Raw genomic sequence first — 15,758 nt, forward strand, 5'->3', positions numbered from 1 at the left:
ATCTGGTAGCTCGTTTGCTTAAGTGTCAGCATAGCTGGTATGCCAGAAACCATGTTTTCCCGTCTTACTAACAAGATTACGTAAACATTTAACACCCTTCTGAATAACACGGGAAGAACACAAGGAAGGTTCTGCGTGTGGGAGTGAATATCTTCAGCCAACTCTGTCATCAAGTGGGAAAACAGCATGTAATGGAGCCAATCAATTCCTGTTTTTTAATAAAGGTATAATGAGTCACTTAAGGACACGTCCTTTTTGTTTCTCATTGCTTTTATAGGGCATGGAGGGCCAGGAACTGCCTTACGTGCTGATTGACTGTGTAGGAGGGAAGCATGGGGTATATGAAGACCATGTTGAATTTCTGGAGAAACATTTTCATCTCATCACCATGAAAGAATATCTTGAAAACAAGAAATTTCTCAGCAAAAAGATCAGCGCTATTTATATGTGGTATCACAAACCAGTTATTAATGAAGAGCTGCTCCAGAGCTTGCCTAACTTGAAGATAGTTGCAAGCTCTGGAGTGGGAATAGATCACTTGGACCTGAGCCTCCTCTCCAGCTATGGCGTGAAAGTGTCCAACACTCCATTTGTTGTTTCCACTGACACTGCAGACTTGGGGATGGCTTTGATGCTGGCATCTTCCAGGAGGCTCGTGGAAGGTAATAACTGAAATGGTTTTAGTCTTTTTAGAGGAAAGGTGACTCTTCAAAACATGCAGTTAGAAAGTGTGTGCTGATGCAAAGGTACGCTTAAAAGTAGAAATACAGGAAAATACAGGGATGAGAAAAAAGCTAAGACAAGTCTGTCACGGTGACAATAACTTGCACACAGTGCATACCATTTCCAAACGGGTGTATCAGCAAGGTAGATGTGTTCCTTCTTCAGACAGCCCTAAATTCAGGCCTCTTCTCCCTCAGCCCGTAGCCACTTATTCGTTCGACTTGTTCACTGCAGTCTTGCTTTTCAGGTTTTAATAAAAGGGGATTAAAAGGAGATATTTTCAAGGAGGCTTGGAACCTGTCTTTGCCAAGCTGACATGTATCTGAGTCATTACGAACAAGCTGTCCAGAAATCTGTCCACCATGCTCTGTATTTCTTTTCCTTGCCAACTTTGGTGTATCTGCAAGATAGCTGGGAATCATATTTTGGCCTTACTGAAAGTCTTGATGATACTACAACTGATTCACCAGTTGCACCATTCAGTATTTACAATACAGGCGACATCCGTGGCGCTGCCCGTTTCATAAGCCCTGCTGATGACCCGCCGTGAGTAAGAAGCTGTGTTGCCAAGGTGCATTTCAATGCCACAATAATCTCTACTGCAGGCAGAGACAGATGATGGGCAGGTGTGTGATGTACATCGAAGGGAGGTTCCTGCTTTGGCCTTACCTTCCTTGTCTGCCAAGCTCTGGATATGTTTCCATCCTAAGCAAGAAATCAATGTCACGTGTGATGTTGACAGTGCAGCATTACTCACGTCTTGTCCAGAAACACAATAACATTATATTACTGCTCCTCTGCTTCTGCCTTGTCTTATGATAAAAAGTAAGCGGGGAAAAAAGTAACCAGATGCCAGGACATGCTTTACATGACATTTTTCCTTCTTTTCCCTCCTCCAAGGCTATCAGATGGCGGTCTCCCCTGACACGGAGTATTTCCCTGCTGACTGGCTGGGGGCTGAGGTTTCTGGGGCGACCCTGGGGATTGTGGGAATGGGCACCATTGGCTACAAAGTGGCCGAGAGAGCCAAAGCCTTTGAAATGAAGATTTTGTACCACAACAGGAATCAGAGGTAAAGCTGGTTGCAGCTCCATGGGAAGTCTATTTTGTCACTGCTTTTAAACACTATTTGTACCTTTCACTATCAAACTGATCTCCCGTTCTCTCCGTGTTACGGTAGGACAATGTGCTCGCTGCACTATTGTTATTAAATGTTGTGCCAGGAAGCAGCGAGGGCCACAGATTGTGGCCAGGCTCACCCAAAAGTCCAGTTCATCAGGTGAGCTCATGGTGATAAGGCAGGGCAGAGGCCAGACCGGGGAGCTGGAGACCGGCCCTGCTGTGGCATCGCTGGGGCAGGGGCTGACGGCCCCAGGGGGAGCTGCCGTGGGGTCCTGGGATGTGGGGAAGCCCCGGGGGGCAAGGCAGGGACAGCCAGGGCTGGCGGTGCCCTCAGGGCCATGACAATAAGTCACTGCCTTATTATTGGCTCTTTATTTTAAGTTGCAAAGCACAGACACTTGCTTCAAGACAGTCATTAATGTCCCAATTTATACAGAAACAAAGTCAGGAAGGAATGGGAGAGAGACATCTCGCTGGTCCCCCTGTGAGTCAGGGCTCCCTGGGCCTTCCTGTCATGTTGGTGACGCTGCAATAGTCTGAGGAAAGGAGTAGTCGTCTGGGAGGACATAACTCCTGTGACTTAGGTGGGGCAGGGACGCAGGCAGAGACACCTCGCCTTGTCAGAGCCAGCTGACAGCGAAGAGCCGGACTCGCCAGCCTGTTTGCTGTCTTCTAGATGAGGTGTATGCGCCCTTCACATATGCCACGGCTCCCATCGGGCCCATCGCATCCTTTTCTTTTGTGGGAATCTGATGGGAGCTGGGCAGTACACGCCCCAGCCTTGTCCTGGTACGGATCGAATGCACCGGCAGGTCCTGCCGCACGTGGTTTCAGTGAACCAGCACCGACGCACAGAGCAAGCGGAATGCTGCTGACACAAATTTCCAAAGATTTAACCCCTGCCCTGTCTTGTGGGTTTCCTCAGTAATTTTCAGACGAGTTACTTTTCACAGGGAAAGGAATTCATGTCAAACGTCAGTCTTGCTTTTGGGTTGGAAAAGAATCCCCGTTACAACCAGAAGCTGTGACACAAATGCATTTAGTTTATTCAGTGCATTTACATGATACTCATTTCTTACTTTCCATCCCCACGGGTACAGTACTGCGCATTTGTGTATAGTGCACTTGGTACTGTGGGAAACAGCTTAACGTTTTTCTTCACTGAGTTTCAGTCAGATAACTTGCTAACTGCTCTGCACTATGGAGCGAAGAAAACAATTAAGAAACCTTTTCTCCAATGGTGATTTGAACTTCTTCCCGTTGCTTACTACTGGAGTTTAATTTTGGGTTTTTCCCCTCAGAAACAAGGAAGAAGAAAGTGCCGTTGGAGCTATTTACTGTAAGAAGATAGATGATTTGCTCCAGCAGTCAGATTTTGTGTTGCTGTCTGTGAACCTGACTCCGCAGACACACAAACTGATCGGGAAGAGGGAGCTGGAGCTGATGAAACCCACAGCTACTCTTATTAATGTCAGCAGAGGTAGGGTGCAGAATAAACAAAACTGCATTATGGTTTCCTGGCATGAAAAGACCTGGGAAAACCCAACCCTTAATACAGAGTCTGTCACTCTGGAATTCTCAGTAAATTCTCTGATTACTAGATTATTTAGATGTCCTTGGTCGTATCTCAGCAAAACATTTAAGCATTTCCATAATTATGAGCAAGTAGGTCTCTAAAACGTTAGTGAGCTTGGAGTGTTAGGAGCCCATGTATAATCTCCTACTTAAGCTTTTTATTTATTTAGTGCAGTGTTGTTGCTAACACACATCAGGGTGGCACAGCCAACTCTGAAGTCTGGCGTTGTACTTTGTTTTATGGTGCTACGGGCTGCCTTTTAAAATTCCTGACTCCGATGCACGTACCCAAGCTTCCTCCTCCCGCTTCACCACCCTTTCCCTGCTGCCACTTCTGCTTCGTGAACATCGCTAGCCCTGCCGTTTGCCTGACCACCATGCCCGGAAGGATGGTGAGAGGACAGTACGGAATATGAAAATAAGAGTAGCCTTCTTACTGTAACCCAGGTCTGGTTGTGGATCAGGATGCTTTGGTGGGAGCCCTTGAAAACAAAGTTATTAAGGCAGCTGCTCTGGATGTGACATATCCTGAACCTTTGCCAAGGTAGGACATGTATTTAAACTAAATACAGATGAGCGTAAGCGTGTGGTTCAAGCGAAGTACAAGTTTGTGAGCATGTGAGAAGTCGCATAATTTTGTTAGGAGGAGTACGTGATGTATGTGCCCTCATCCTACCGAAACGATGTCCCCAATCCTTACGTCCTAGCCAAACAAAATTCCCACTGACTCATTTGGAGGATTTTTTGCATAAAAAACCCACAAGCTAAGCAGCAGTTTGAACTCCTCTGAGTATGCTTGGGTGATGCAATTAGTTTTTATTTTTAATTATTATTTTAAATATTTCCCTGGCTCCCTTCAGGTGACAAAATAACAGATGGATGCTCTGTGAGTGACTAGCTCAGTATTTTTTTTCTCTTTTTTCCCAGGGATCACCCTTTGTTAAGGCTGAAGAATGTTATAATAACTCCTCACATTGGAAGTGCCACCAAAAAGACACGCCGCCTCATGATGGAAAACATGACGGAAAGCATACAAGCGGGTCTTAGAGGTCTTCCTATCCCTAATGAAGTTATTCTGTAAAGCGGCCTGCATTTAATGTTAATGCCAGTAGTGTTTATCCTGGGGTGCGGAAACGGTAATTTGATCACTCTTCACGTAATTATCCCATGTGTGTTATACAGATAACAGGTATAACGCATGGGTTTCGTTTATTTAAATAACGGAAAGTGATTCTGTGTGGAAAACCGCAGTATTTTGTCATGAACTTCAGTGAGCAACGTACAGGAGGCCACAGTCCCGCGTCGGTGGGATTTGTTTTGCTCGCATCCGCTTCAAGTCGCCCGTCGGCCGAACGCGGAGTCCCAGGACGTTTGCGCCGCCTCCCAGCGCCACCGCCGAGCCGCCCGCCGGCGCGTCCCGCCGCAGCGCCTGCCGCCGGGCAGCGGCCCTCCGGGGCAGCGCGGGTCGCTGCCGCGGCCAAGACAACTCGCTGGCCCAAGCGGCGGGGCCTGTGCACGGCTGCGCCCGCCTCGGCCACGGGCGTGTGTCGGCCTGCCCCCGCTGCGGCCCCGAGGCTCGGCAGCCCGGCGGCAGCCCGCCCTCCCGGCCTCCCTCCCGGCGCCGGCGGGGCCACCCGCGGCCGCCCACCGCAGGCCGGGGCCGCCGCGCCGCGAGGGGGAGCCGGCACCGCGGGGAGCTCCCCGCCGCCGGGCCGGGCCGCTGCGGCAGCGGCAGCATGTGGGGCGCCCGGGCGGCGGCGGTGCCGCGGTGGTGCCGGGCGCTGCGCAGCTCCGCCGCCCTGGGCGGCTCCAGGGACCTGCTGAAGAAAATGCTCCGCAAAAAAAAGTAGGTGCGGGGGCGCCGGGCCGTGCGGTGCCGGGCCGGGGGGCTGGCGGGCGGCGGGCCCTCCCGCCGGGCTGGGCCTCGCTGCGGGGGGAGGCGGGCGGGCTGCCGGGCCTGCCCTGCCTTCGCCGGCGCGGCCGGGTGTGCTGCCGCGGGCCGCCGGGCAGGGCCTGCCTCCGGCCTGGCCAGCGTGCTCCACGCTCCCGGCCGCGCCGGGCCGGGCCCTGGCGGGGTGGCCGGTGGGCGCTGGGCGAAGCCGTGTGAGAGGGGCTCTGGGGCTCGGGGCGCTCCCGTGTCCGCCGTGCGTGGGGGAGAGCCGCCCGCCCCGCGTCGCCCTACGAGCCGCCCCTCCGGTGCCGCGCCGATCGCTGAAGCAGCCTTGGGGCCGTTCTTTCCCCCGCCACCCGCAGCCTCAGCCGTGCAAGCGCAGCCTCGCTCCCCGCCCCGCTCCGCGCCGGCAGCCGCTGCGGGGAAAGCGGCTTGCCGAGGCGGAAACCTGGGCGCTGCGTCCTGCGCCCTCGGGCCGGCGTAGTTACGGTTTGTTCCTCCGGGCTGCTGAAGGATAAAGCCGATTTCCTTTCCTTTTTCCAAAAGAAAGAAGTTTTGGTACGACAGCCCTACCCTGGGATCTAAAATGGTAAGTGCACGCTTTTAAGGTGCTGTCTTTATCTGTGCCAGGAGGAACAAGCTTCTGCCATTGTGTCTAACTTTGCAAAAAGTACTTTCGGGTGGAGCAAGAGCGGAATTTTGTGAGCGGAGACTAGCGCTCCGGTTTCACTGTGACATGCCGGGACGGCTGTCGAGAGGAGCCGTTCGGCTCTTCTGTGCCGGTCTGTCACCTGCGCGAGCACCACCGCTCTCTTGCACGCTCTTGAGCCCGTAGCAGAGAACTGATCCAGATTAAAACTTCTGTATACCGCCTTAGCTTTACTTTTACAGAAAAGAGATTTTCACGTTTGTTTTTCAAACAAGCAGTGCTTTTCAGTTAATACATGCTGTATTTCAAAAAACTGATTTATTGAGCTGTATAACTTGCTACAAAATACTGAAGAAACTGAGAAACCTTGACTGTAATACATGAGGGTCAGAGATTTGGTGAACAGAAATATTCTTTATTGAAACACCTGATGCATGAGATCTATATAAAGCCATCACGGCTCCAGTAATGGCATTCTGAGAGCATACTTAGTAGAGTGCGCAAAACTGTATATAATTGCCTAATACAAGTTTGTAACTACTGATTAACGTGTCGGGGGTTTTTTTGTTTTTAAAGATGTATAAACCAACCAAGTTGCCCTCTGTAATGAAAGATGACCAGACAAAAACTAGGAAAGAAGATAATATACGCTGCAGAGTCTTGAATGGTCTTATTCATAAAGCTGTGGCGGAGATGATGGCTACCTGTGAAGTCAATCAAGAACTTTATGATCTCAAGCTGGATATCTGCAAGGCAAGTGCCAAAGCTACAGTTTGTGTTGAGCCGCTCTGACTGCGCCTTGAGGTCAGCATGGCGCGCCAGAGGAGCTTCCCCGGGTGTTGTGATGTGTGCGGGAGGAGTTTTACTGCCTTGCTTCTGATGTGGCACAGCACAGCAAGATGAGGCTCTGGATTCATCTTGCACGCTAGCAGAACTTTGCCACGGTTGTACCTAGCTTAGTAGACCTTTGCCACTATAATGCAAATGCAGCTTAGGCCAACTAAATGGTGACTCTCCCGGTATGACTTTTTTTTTCTGTTGCTCAGACATGTACTGCTTGCCTTGCCCTTTCAGGAGGAGGAGCCCGGTTTTACCAACATAACTGTATCTTTCCGGGAGTCTTGTCTTCGTGCAGCTGCGTGAGAGTTGATACCTCCTTGTATCCCTCACCAGCATCATTACACAGGCAGAAGACCTAAATGGGGCATGAGCTTAGTTCAAAAAAAAAGGCAAGCCTAAGAAAATGCCATTGGCAAGCAAGGTTCCAGAAAGAATTGGAATTTGTACCTAAATTGTAGCTGGTGTTGTCATAATTCATGAGTTTGAAAGGGATGTTAGAGCTCTGATTCAGGAACTAAGTCTCCACATTCTTGTTTGTTGTCTGTAGTTTTTTCTTCTACATCTGCTGTTTCGTTAAGATTAAATGATACCAGTGTTTGGCTTAAAAAGCTTGATGGACTCAGCTTTGTTAGTTAGAAGCATGGAAAAAAACCAGCTGCATCTGTGGCAAGGGGTTTGTCATTTATGATTGAAACATGGTTTTGCCAGCTGAATTCATTCTGTCTTCAGGCAAGTGACTAAAATTACATGGGCAAGATGAATCTTTTGGCTCTATATGTGCAGCGTCCCTCATCTAGTATTTCTCTCTCTCTAGGGCTTTGAAGATTGCTTGTCTAACTCGGATGGCATGTCTGCACATAAAAATACTGGCTGATGTAGGCAAGCCACAGCACTTTCAGGAGGCATTGCTGTAAATAAAACAACTTATAACATGAGAGAGGGAAAGAAACAGCCTTCTTCCAAATATAGTACAGATTTTATTATAACTGCATAGTGCTTAGTGTTTGTGCTGCACTGGGACGTGGCTGAGACTCAGTCCTGATTTACTCTTGAGCTGATTCTGGTCCAATATTGTTACTTCTGTTATCAAAAGAAATCTTCTAGCAGGCTTTCTACAATCCATCAGAATTTGTTTTTGTCAGTATAAGTTAAAACTACATCATAGTAATACAAATAAGAATCATGCTTCAGGCTTGATACATCAAACTTTTATCCACTTGATAACATTACTCATGTGACGATGAAGAAATGGCTTGTGTTAGGTAGGGTTGTTTGTGTGCGTACGTTAAGCTCAGTGTGGGAGATAGAAAGGGTTGATCCTGCAGTAGAAACGGCCGGTTAATGATCACTGTGGGTTTTTTTAATGACTGATGGGTTTCCTGAGGCAGGAGTTATTTGGTGGTGGAAAAAATTAATATCGACTTTGTTTTTTGGGGACAGTTCATTCTGCTTTAGGAAAGAGTAGCACTGTCAACAGCAGACTGTGATGCAGTTTTCATTCCTGGGAGTACTCTGATGGAGTTGTCTTTTCCTGCTAATGTCTGTAGACACCTGTTTGTCTGAAGAGTTGGTTTCTGGACTAGATGACCTCTGAACTGTGCCTTTTAATCAGTAGTTTGTGCCTTCTTCTCCCTCTTCCTCAGCTCCTTCCTTCGGTTGAGCCAGATAGGTTATTAGAAGTTTGCTGAGTGTACTCTCATAGTGAGAACCTGTTCTGTAAGACGCTGCTAGACGCAATGAATGACAGTTATAGAAATCTTTCAGAATCCAATTTGTGTTTCAGAAGTTTATTCTTCAGGAAGATAGTGTCAGTCTATCTCATGTGCTTTGGCCCCTGCACACCCCGTGTTTTCAATTGCATGCATGACAGCTATGAATATTCTCTGTTAGTGAGCTAACGCACTGGAAGTTCCCAGCAGGCTCTAGAGCTGGAGAGACTCTTACGTTGCAGGGGCATGGAGGGCGTCCTCTTTTCTGCCAATCTCAAAACAAAACTCTGAGTGACAACAAAGCAGGCAGTGTCACAGGTCACTTTAGCGGAAACTTACACTTTCAACTGTATTCCAAAACAGCATGCCATAAATTGTCATTCTGGACTATTTGTGGTGGTAGCACCGTCACATTGACTAAATGTGGCACTGTCAGTTCCGTAGAAGTGTTGACAGACTTCTCCTCCATCTAATTTCAGTTGAAGGGGAGATTAGGCAGTGACTCGCCTAAATAAAAAAAGTCCTTTCAGGTACTGAATGTAAATCTTACTTGGTGTTAAACTCTACCTCTATAAAGGCACCATGTAATTTTGGTTCTTAAGAGCAGAGATGGAAGAAGAGATTCTCCTAAGAATTTACATATCCAGTCTGGGTCACTGTATGCTTATTCATGAATTAGAGACTTTGTTGTATATGAAGAGTGTGTATATATATAATTTTAAAGAAACATTTGTGTTTTTGCAGGTGTCCCTGGCATCAAACTTTTCAGCGTGTCGTGTGTACTGGAATCCTGCTGCTACTATGGAGAAAGAAAGTTATGTTGAAAGTGTACTGCGGAAGAGTGCTCCACGCATACGGTACTGCTCTGGGATAAACAGTTAGACCACTTCATAATTCATAGCCACGTACTAGTACCATTTCCTAAGTATTTCTAACAGTCTGTATCTGACCTGTTAGGATGCTTTAGGTTTTTAGATACTTGGAGTCGGAGCATCTCCTGTGATGAGCGTCACAGGGAAGGATGACCATGTCAGACCACCTGTGTATTCTCCTGCTGGAGCACAGCTGGCTTATTCGGCTTTTGTGCTTTCCTAGGATTGGACTGGGCTGAGCAGAAAGAAAGAGGAGTTTGGATGAAGTTTCACTTCATTGTACTAGTGATGGTGGGCTGGACATGCCGTGCATGGCAGCAGGCTGGAATACGATGCTGCACAAGAGGACTGGCCATTACAACAAGGATCTCCTTACAGATTCACTGGGCAATTCTGATCGCTAGGGACAATTTGGGCCTCCAGGAGGGACGACTGATATTACAGAAATTTTTCACAATACTGATACCAAAAAATAAGTGTCGGGATGCTACCGTGTATTGTGATGCTTTTACCCGTTTTTGGCAGAGAGTCCAGTGAGTTTTCAGGATATCATAGAGATTTTTGTCTCTCCCCCTTTCCTGGGCTTACCCTCTGCTACCCAGCCGGACTGTTGGAGGATCAGGACTTCACCCCATGGGGAGGGTGGCATTGAAGCATACTTGTAGAGCCATTTCCTTTCCCCCTGTTTCCCTAGGCTGTGTAATTCCTGCTCCAGCACAATGCTCTCCTCTACTCCCAACAGCTTCCACTCTTTGAGAAGGAATGCTGCTGGCTAGGAAGAAGACGAGGGGAGCCCTGTCACTCCTTCCTGCAGCTAGCATGTAGGACTAGTTGTCTTGCCCTGCTGTGAGGGCTCTGTCCCCCACTGCTGTCACTCCTACAGTGGGGAGAAGGAAGCCAAATGAAGTGGGGAAAGACCTCCACTAGCCTGTGCATATAGGAGACAAATCTAATACCATCGGTACTCAGTGGGATCTGCAGCTGGTAGTTTTTGTATGTTATACATTCAGAGTTGGGATTCTGCAGTGATGTCTTGCTTAGCACTAACCTGAATGGATACCCATCAAACTGTAAGTTTTGCAAACCATGTCCTTAAATTTGCAGGACTGCTGGAATTAATTTAACATATTTTATCTGTCCTGAAGGTGCTATACTGTTACTCATACTGGTGAATGCTGTATTTTTGCCAGGTATCTTCTGATGAGCCAGCAGATTCTAGGAAATGTACCCCCAATAGTATTTGTAAAAGACAAAGAAGCTGCAGCTGTAAAAGAGGTAATTGTAATCTTTGACTCAATGTACCAAAATAATTATAGGCAAACATGGTGACTTAGCATACCATAATGCTTAGGAATACGGAGAGAGCTGATCATTCAATTGCTCTACCAATCTACATTAAAAATCAGTCTTTGTCTATACCCTTTCCTCTTCATGTTCCAAAGCATTTTAGCAAAGAATCGTGAGTAAGACTGATGCTTATATACAATGTAAAAGAATCATTGCAGCTCATGAACTTTTTTTGATGCTACTATTAAAATCTCTGAAGTTTTCAGAGCAGCTTGTAGGCCAGATCATTAGGTCAATAAAGAAATCCTAAAAAATGAAATTACAGTTTTAAGGAATAATACAGGGTAGGCAGTTGTGTGTTGCCTGGTATACATGGTTATAGAAATGAGGTCTGAGGAGCTGTCTTCCACATTTTAAATGTTACGTGTTTTTAAAATGCCATTGAATCTAATCAGTGATTTTTATTTTTTTTTACCCCAAGCTTTTTCCATCTGTGAATTGCTAGTGTGTTTCTAGGGAAGTGCAGATCTTTGCACAGAGGATGTAAGCTCACTCATACTGCTTTTTTTTTTTTCACTTTAAAAATTATCTTTACTATTTCACATTTTGTGTCAAGGTGTTGATAGTTTTAACTAGTTGAAATATTGCTAGAATAATGATGTTTTCTAGGAATTTGCTGTCATTAGGACTGTGAAGTGAGATCTCTTAAATAGTGAGATTTCCAGAAGATGACACCAATGTGTGGAATTTCATGAAAAACATCGCTCAAGCTGTTGATGTGAATGGAAAGAACATTAGTTGAAAAGAGCGTGTTCACATTTCTGTGCCTTGAAGTGCCTTATTCTTAGATGCGCTACTATTACAGCCAATTGCTGTTAGTGACTTACGGGCTCATGGGGTGTGTATTAGCAGAGCTGGAAGGGGTAACACAAACTTCAGACTCTCTAGAAATACAGTGAATTGCTTGAACTTTCTGTGGTCAGGAAAATTCCGAGTTTCATGCCAATATACCGATCCACAGCGCAAATGCTTTTCACCTGCATTAGCATAAAAACAAAAGCAGAAGAATAGAAATGAACTAAACACTTCTGAAGGCTTTTTATATTTGTTATTATGCTCCACCTAATAAACACAAAAAATTCTACACAACAAGTAACAAGTGATTATTGAAGCACTTTGTCGTTACTATTACTCTGTCATTAACATACCGAGATGGAGCTACAAATATCTACTCCTGCAGGTCCTGTCTTTCAGGTCTGTTATTGTGGAACCTGTTCCATTAATCCCTGTTTCTCAAACGTTGTTAAATGACCACCAACTCTTTTTGAAGAAAACCCCTGGACTACCTTACCTTCAAGTTCAGTGCGTAGGGACCAAGAACGTTAACTACACAAGACAAGTAAAAATCCTCCTTACATAGCTTCTGTCAGTGAATGGCACTGGGAAGCACTTAGGTGGATCATCTTTTCACACTTTGCAGATCATCAGATTTATGTAATCCACAGATTCGAATAACAGGGCTTGAAATAACGTAGCGGAACCTGATTTTTAAGTATTGGAAGACAGGGAAGGACCATCCAATTCACCTCCTAGAAAAATACGTTGAATTAGAAGGGAAGTAATGTAAAGAAAAGTAGGAATAAAAATTTCAAAAGAGGTGTAGAATTTTCACAATTAGGTACGGTCTATAAGCACTGGATATACAGGATTTGTAGCATTTACTGGTTAGGTGCCATGTTAAAAGGGAGTTGGGAACTCAATATTTACATGCAATAGAAATACAAACTTGCAGAAAGGGGGAAGAAGTGAAACAAATCCCAGTGTAAGGATGTTATGAAAAAGGATTTGCAAGACTGAAGTAAGACCAAATAAAACAAAAATGATATACGTCACGCATTCCCTAGCCAGCTGTTCAGAATGTACATAAGGCAAAAAACTTTGTAGGAATCCCTGGATCAGTTATGCTATTTGACACAAACTTCCCAGGCAAGAATAAGCAGTTCCATGTAAATGGAGGAAAAGGCTATTTTGAAATGGTTTTGCTAAATATTCCAAATGTAGAAAATAAAATATTTGCTGTTTGATACTTGTCTGTTTCTTGTGTTGGTGTGAACAAAGTGAATTTAATACAGGGCCTTTAATATGTGTTGTCTTTATGTGTTTACAGATTGAGGAATTATTGTCAGTTGCTGATTTTGGACCTCCAGAAGAAGTAGAAACATTATCTCAAAATGATTCTAGGTGGGTTTTTTGAATCAGAATTGTACAAGTGTCCGTTTTCATCTCTGTTGGCCAGCTTAAATTGGGTATTATTTGATGTGACAAAGTATATTTTAATTAGATGTGTACATTGTTGTTATCTCAGAGTTCAGCAAATGGTGTTATGAAGAAATAGAAAGTAGAAGAGAGAGACTTTTTGAAGACCTTACCAAAAAGGCATCTCAGCTTTTAAACAGATCATTTGGGCCCTTTTATTAACAGAAGAGGCTACAGAATAGCCTAGGACAAAACTAACACATAATCATCCCAGAAATTAAATGTAGAGGTTGGCATTTTATTTTGTGGCTCAAGTTTTCTTTACTAATGTTACACCCATTTATTAAAATTAAGGGAAAATATTTCTTATTATATATGCTCTGGTTTACTTTCGTATTTTAGTGCAGATGCATTTTTCATAGGCTATCTTGTTGTTGGCTCTTGTGCACAGGTACCTTGCTGCAGACCACAGGTTTGCAAATATGGAAAGGGAAAGTCTATTTTTTATGTATAAGCGGGCCTCTGTTAAGCTGTGGAGAATGCCTGAATTGTCAGTTGTAACAGCGGAGTGTATATGCTTTCAGAGGCAACTAACCCATAAGGTGATATCAGAACACAGTCTTAGAAATCAGTTGTGTTTGATGTTTATACTCCGAGTGACATAGTCGTCAGACTTGTTACCTGCAGACCCAATACTTGTTCTGGTATTAGTATCTTTACTTTTAGGAGGGAAATATTTTTAGAATTTCTAAGAATTCAAGACTCAATGTGTTTGTGTTAATTAAATTTAAAAAAATGCTTTGCAGCATTTGTTTCTTGCTGGTAATTTTCTCATGAGGATAAAAGCTCTATATTTACCAGCACTCCTCTACTTGGCCACTTTTTTCTAGTAAGAGTTTGGGTTGTTATACATGAGTACAAGTTTACTGATAAATCTCCCTAAGTTAACAAAAAGTAAGTTAATTAACCATTCTTATGTGAGGATTTTTGGCCGTTGAGGGATAGGGCTGAACAGTCTACTGGAATAATGATTCTCTGGACTGGATGCTCTCAAAGCCAACAGCCTTGCATTTGTGTGCTGCAGTCTGTTGGTGGAAATGCCTTTTGTGCTTTAACGTCTCACAGGGCGGTTCATCAGGTGCAAATCAGACATAGCTTCTTGGGGGGAAATCACTGTTGTGACAGACTTTCCCATAGGACACCTAACAACTTCCTCTGTGTCCTGTGGAAATACTTAAGTCCAGCTTAAAGCGCTATATGGTGTCATTCATACGCCTGTCTGATGTGTTCTGGGCACAGGCTGCTGCTTCTCGCTTCTTGGAAGAGCTGTGAGTAGTCCAACTTCCCTGGGGCTCCCAGGTCCAGTGCTCACTCTCTTACCTACGCACGCCTTTTCCCAGAAGCAAGCAGTTTCATCTGGAATGTAGTTGCTTTGTTGGCTTCCTCTCATTAAATCTGTTGACACGCTGACAGGCTTATACGCAGCCTGTCCTTGCACACGTAGTACGGTGGTATCTCTTCCTTCTTAACATAGGGACCACGGTGCTGAACACAGTGCATTAATAAAGTCACACTGAAAACTCCAGTTTATTTCTGTGTTACTCAACTTGTCACAATTAGCATTACCCCTTAAATATACACGGGGGAAAAAACCCCACAATGTTTGTTTTCCTTTCCACAGTGAACTGTTCTCCTCAGCAACTCAATCTTCAGATTCACCCATGCGGTCTAATCTTTTTGGTATTGATCATGCATTGCTGAATAAGCAGATAATGGACTACAAAAGACTGAAGGTGTCAAGAGATATAGAAAGCATTGCCTGGACAGAAGAGCAGGAGCAGCAGCTTTCTAAGATCCAAAAGAAAATAAAAAAGAAAAAACCAAGGAATCCTCCTGATGATGACATTACACCACAGAAATACTTACTGGACAGTTACGAAGCCGATTACTGGAATGAGAACACTGAATCAGTCTCGGACTATGAGCTGGAGGATGAATTACAGGAAGAGGTAAATGAATTGGAGGTGGATGATGGCAAAACTCTAAGTCAGCCTAGTGATAAACTGAAATGAAGTGAAAAAGCCACTCACTTTAAAATGGAGCCTGCCAATAGCAAAGACAAGACTGCCATAGATACTGAAAGATCAGTTTTGTACAGCCTGTTCACCACTTCCTCTTTCAGACTAATAGGTTTGCCACACGTGGGGAGGTTTGCTAGCACGAGGTATGTAATAAAACCAAAAATGCTATTTGTGACATTCTGTTAAGCAGCTTTCAAGCTGCTGCAGTTGTAGGTCTTTCAACCAGAGAGCAGTTTTGTAGTAACAAAATATACGTAGTGCAACACTGAGTTAAAACTTCTTGCAGTTCTGTTGATTATTTCTAATAAAATTATGGTTTCTGTGTTGAAATAAAATGTCTTCCTTTTTTTGAGTGATCTGGATAAAAATAATCACAAAGTGATGATGTCCGTTATTCTAAGGTCAGGAAGGAAGAGGGAAGCAAAATAATGGTAGTGGCGTTCAAAGAGCAGCCTTCAGCGCACAAAAACCAGGACAGGGTATTCTCTAGAGGACCTAGTCTGATAAGGGAACTCTTTCCACAGGAAGGTGAAACTCATTGAAATTAAGGCCAATAAAGTTACAACCCTGAAAGAAAATAAATTTATTTTAATGTTCAGAAATTTACAGTTGTGCAAGGGGAACTGCAACCAGCAAAGAATGGAGAACTGCTCATCTGTTGGGTAAAATTCAGCAAAGCATTGACCGTGACTGAAAAAATGTATTAAAAACTCAAAAGGTGGAGAAAAAGCAGCAGGGGAGAATGCCCCAGTC

The 15,758-nt window shown here is 44.9% G+C and overlaps 2 protein-coding genes across 4 annotated transcripts; both read left to right on the forward strand.

Moving 5' to 3' along the window:
- Positions 1–280: 280 nt before the first annotated feature.
- LOC309588313 (putative 2-ketogluconate reductase) lies at positions 281–4,560 on the forward strand (the record flags this gene model as incomplete). The annotated part of the gene is made up of 5 exons (XM_082307423.1): positions 281–662; positions 1,624–1,795; positions 3,147–3,325; positions 3,868–3,964; positions 4,348–4,560. The coding sequence occupies 5 exons, from the start codon at positions 281–283 to the stop codon at positions 4,499–4,501; spliced, it is 984 nt and encodes a 327-aa protein (XP_082163549.1). The 3' UTR covers positions 4,502–4,560.
- A 561-nt stretch (positions 4,561–5,121) lies between these two features.
- On the forward strand, positions 5,122–15,340 carry RBFA (ribosome binding factor A). Of its 3 annotated transcripts, XM_082324830.1 has the most exons (7): positions 5,122–5,266; positions 5,858–5,900; positions 6,537–6,713; positions 9,254–9,366; positions 10,572–10,656; positions 12,836–12,909; positions 14,606–15,340. In XM_082324830.1, exons 1-7 carry the CDS (start codon positions 5,157–5,159, stop codon positions 14,994–14,996), a joined length of 993 nt encoding a protein of 330 aa, XP_082180956.1. In that variant the 5' UTR covers positions 5,122–5,156; the 3' UTR covers positions 14,997–15,340. The 3 variants fall into 3 exon arrangements, with proteins under 3 accessions (XP_082180956.1, XP_082180954.1, XP_082180955.1); XM_082324828.1 differs by lacking the exons at positions 5,122–5,266; positions 5,858–5,900 and adding an exon at positions 9,605–9,914 and having other exon boundaries at positions 6,556–6,713; positions 10,527–10,656; XM_082324829.1 differs by lacking the exons at positions 5,122–5,266; positions 5,858–5,900 and adding an exon at positions 9,605–9,914 and having other exon boundaries at positions 6,556–6,713.
- The last annotated feature ends 418 nt before the right edge of the window (positions 15,341–15,758 follow it).

Source organism: Platalea leucorodia (genome assembly GCF_965183815.1).
Source record: "Platalea leucorodia genome assembly, chromosome: 1".
NCBI lineage: Eukaryota > Metazoa > Chordata > Aves > Pelecaniformes > Threskiornithidae > Platalea > Platalea leucorodia.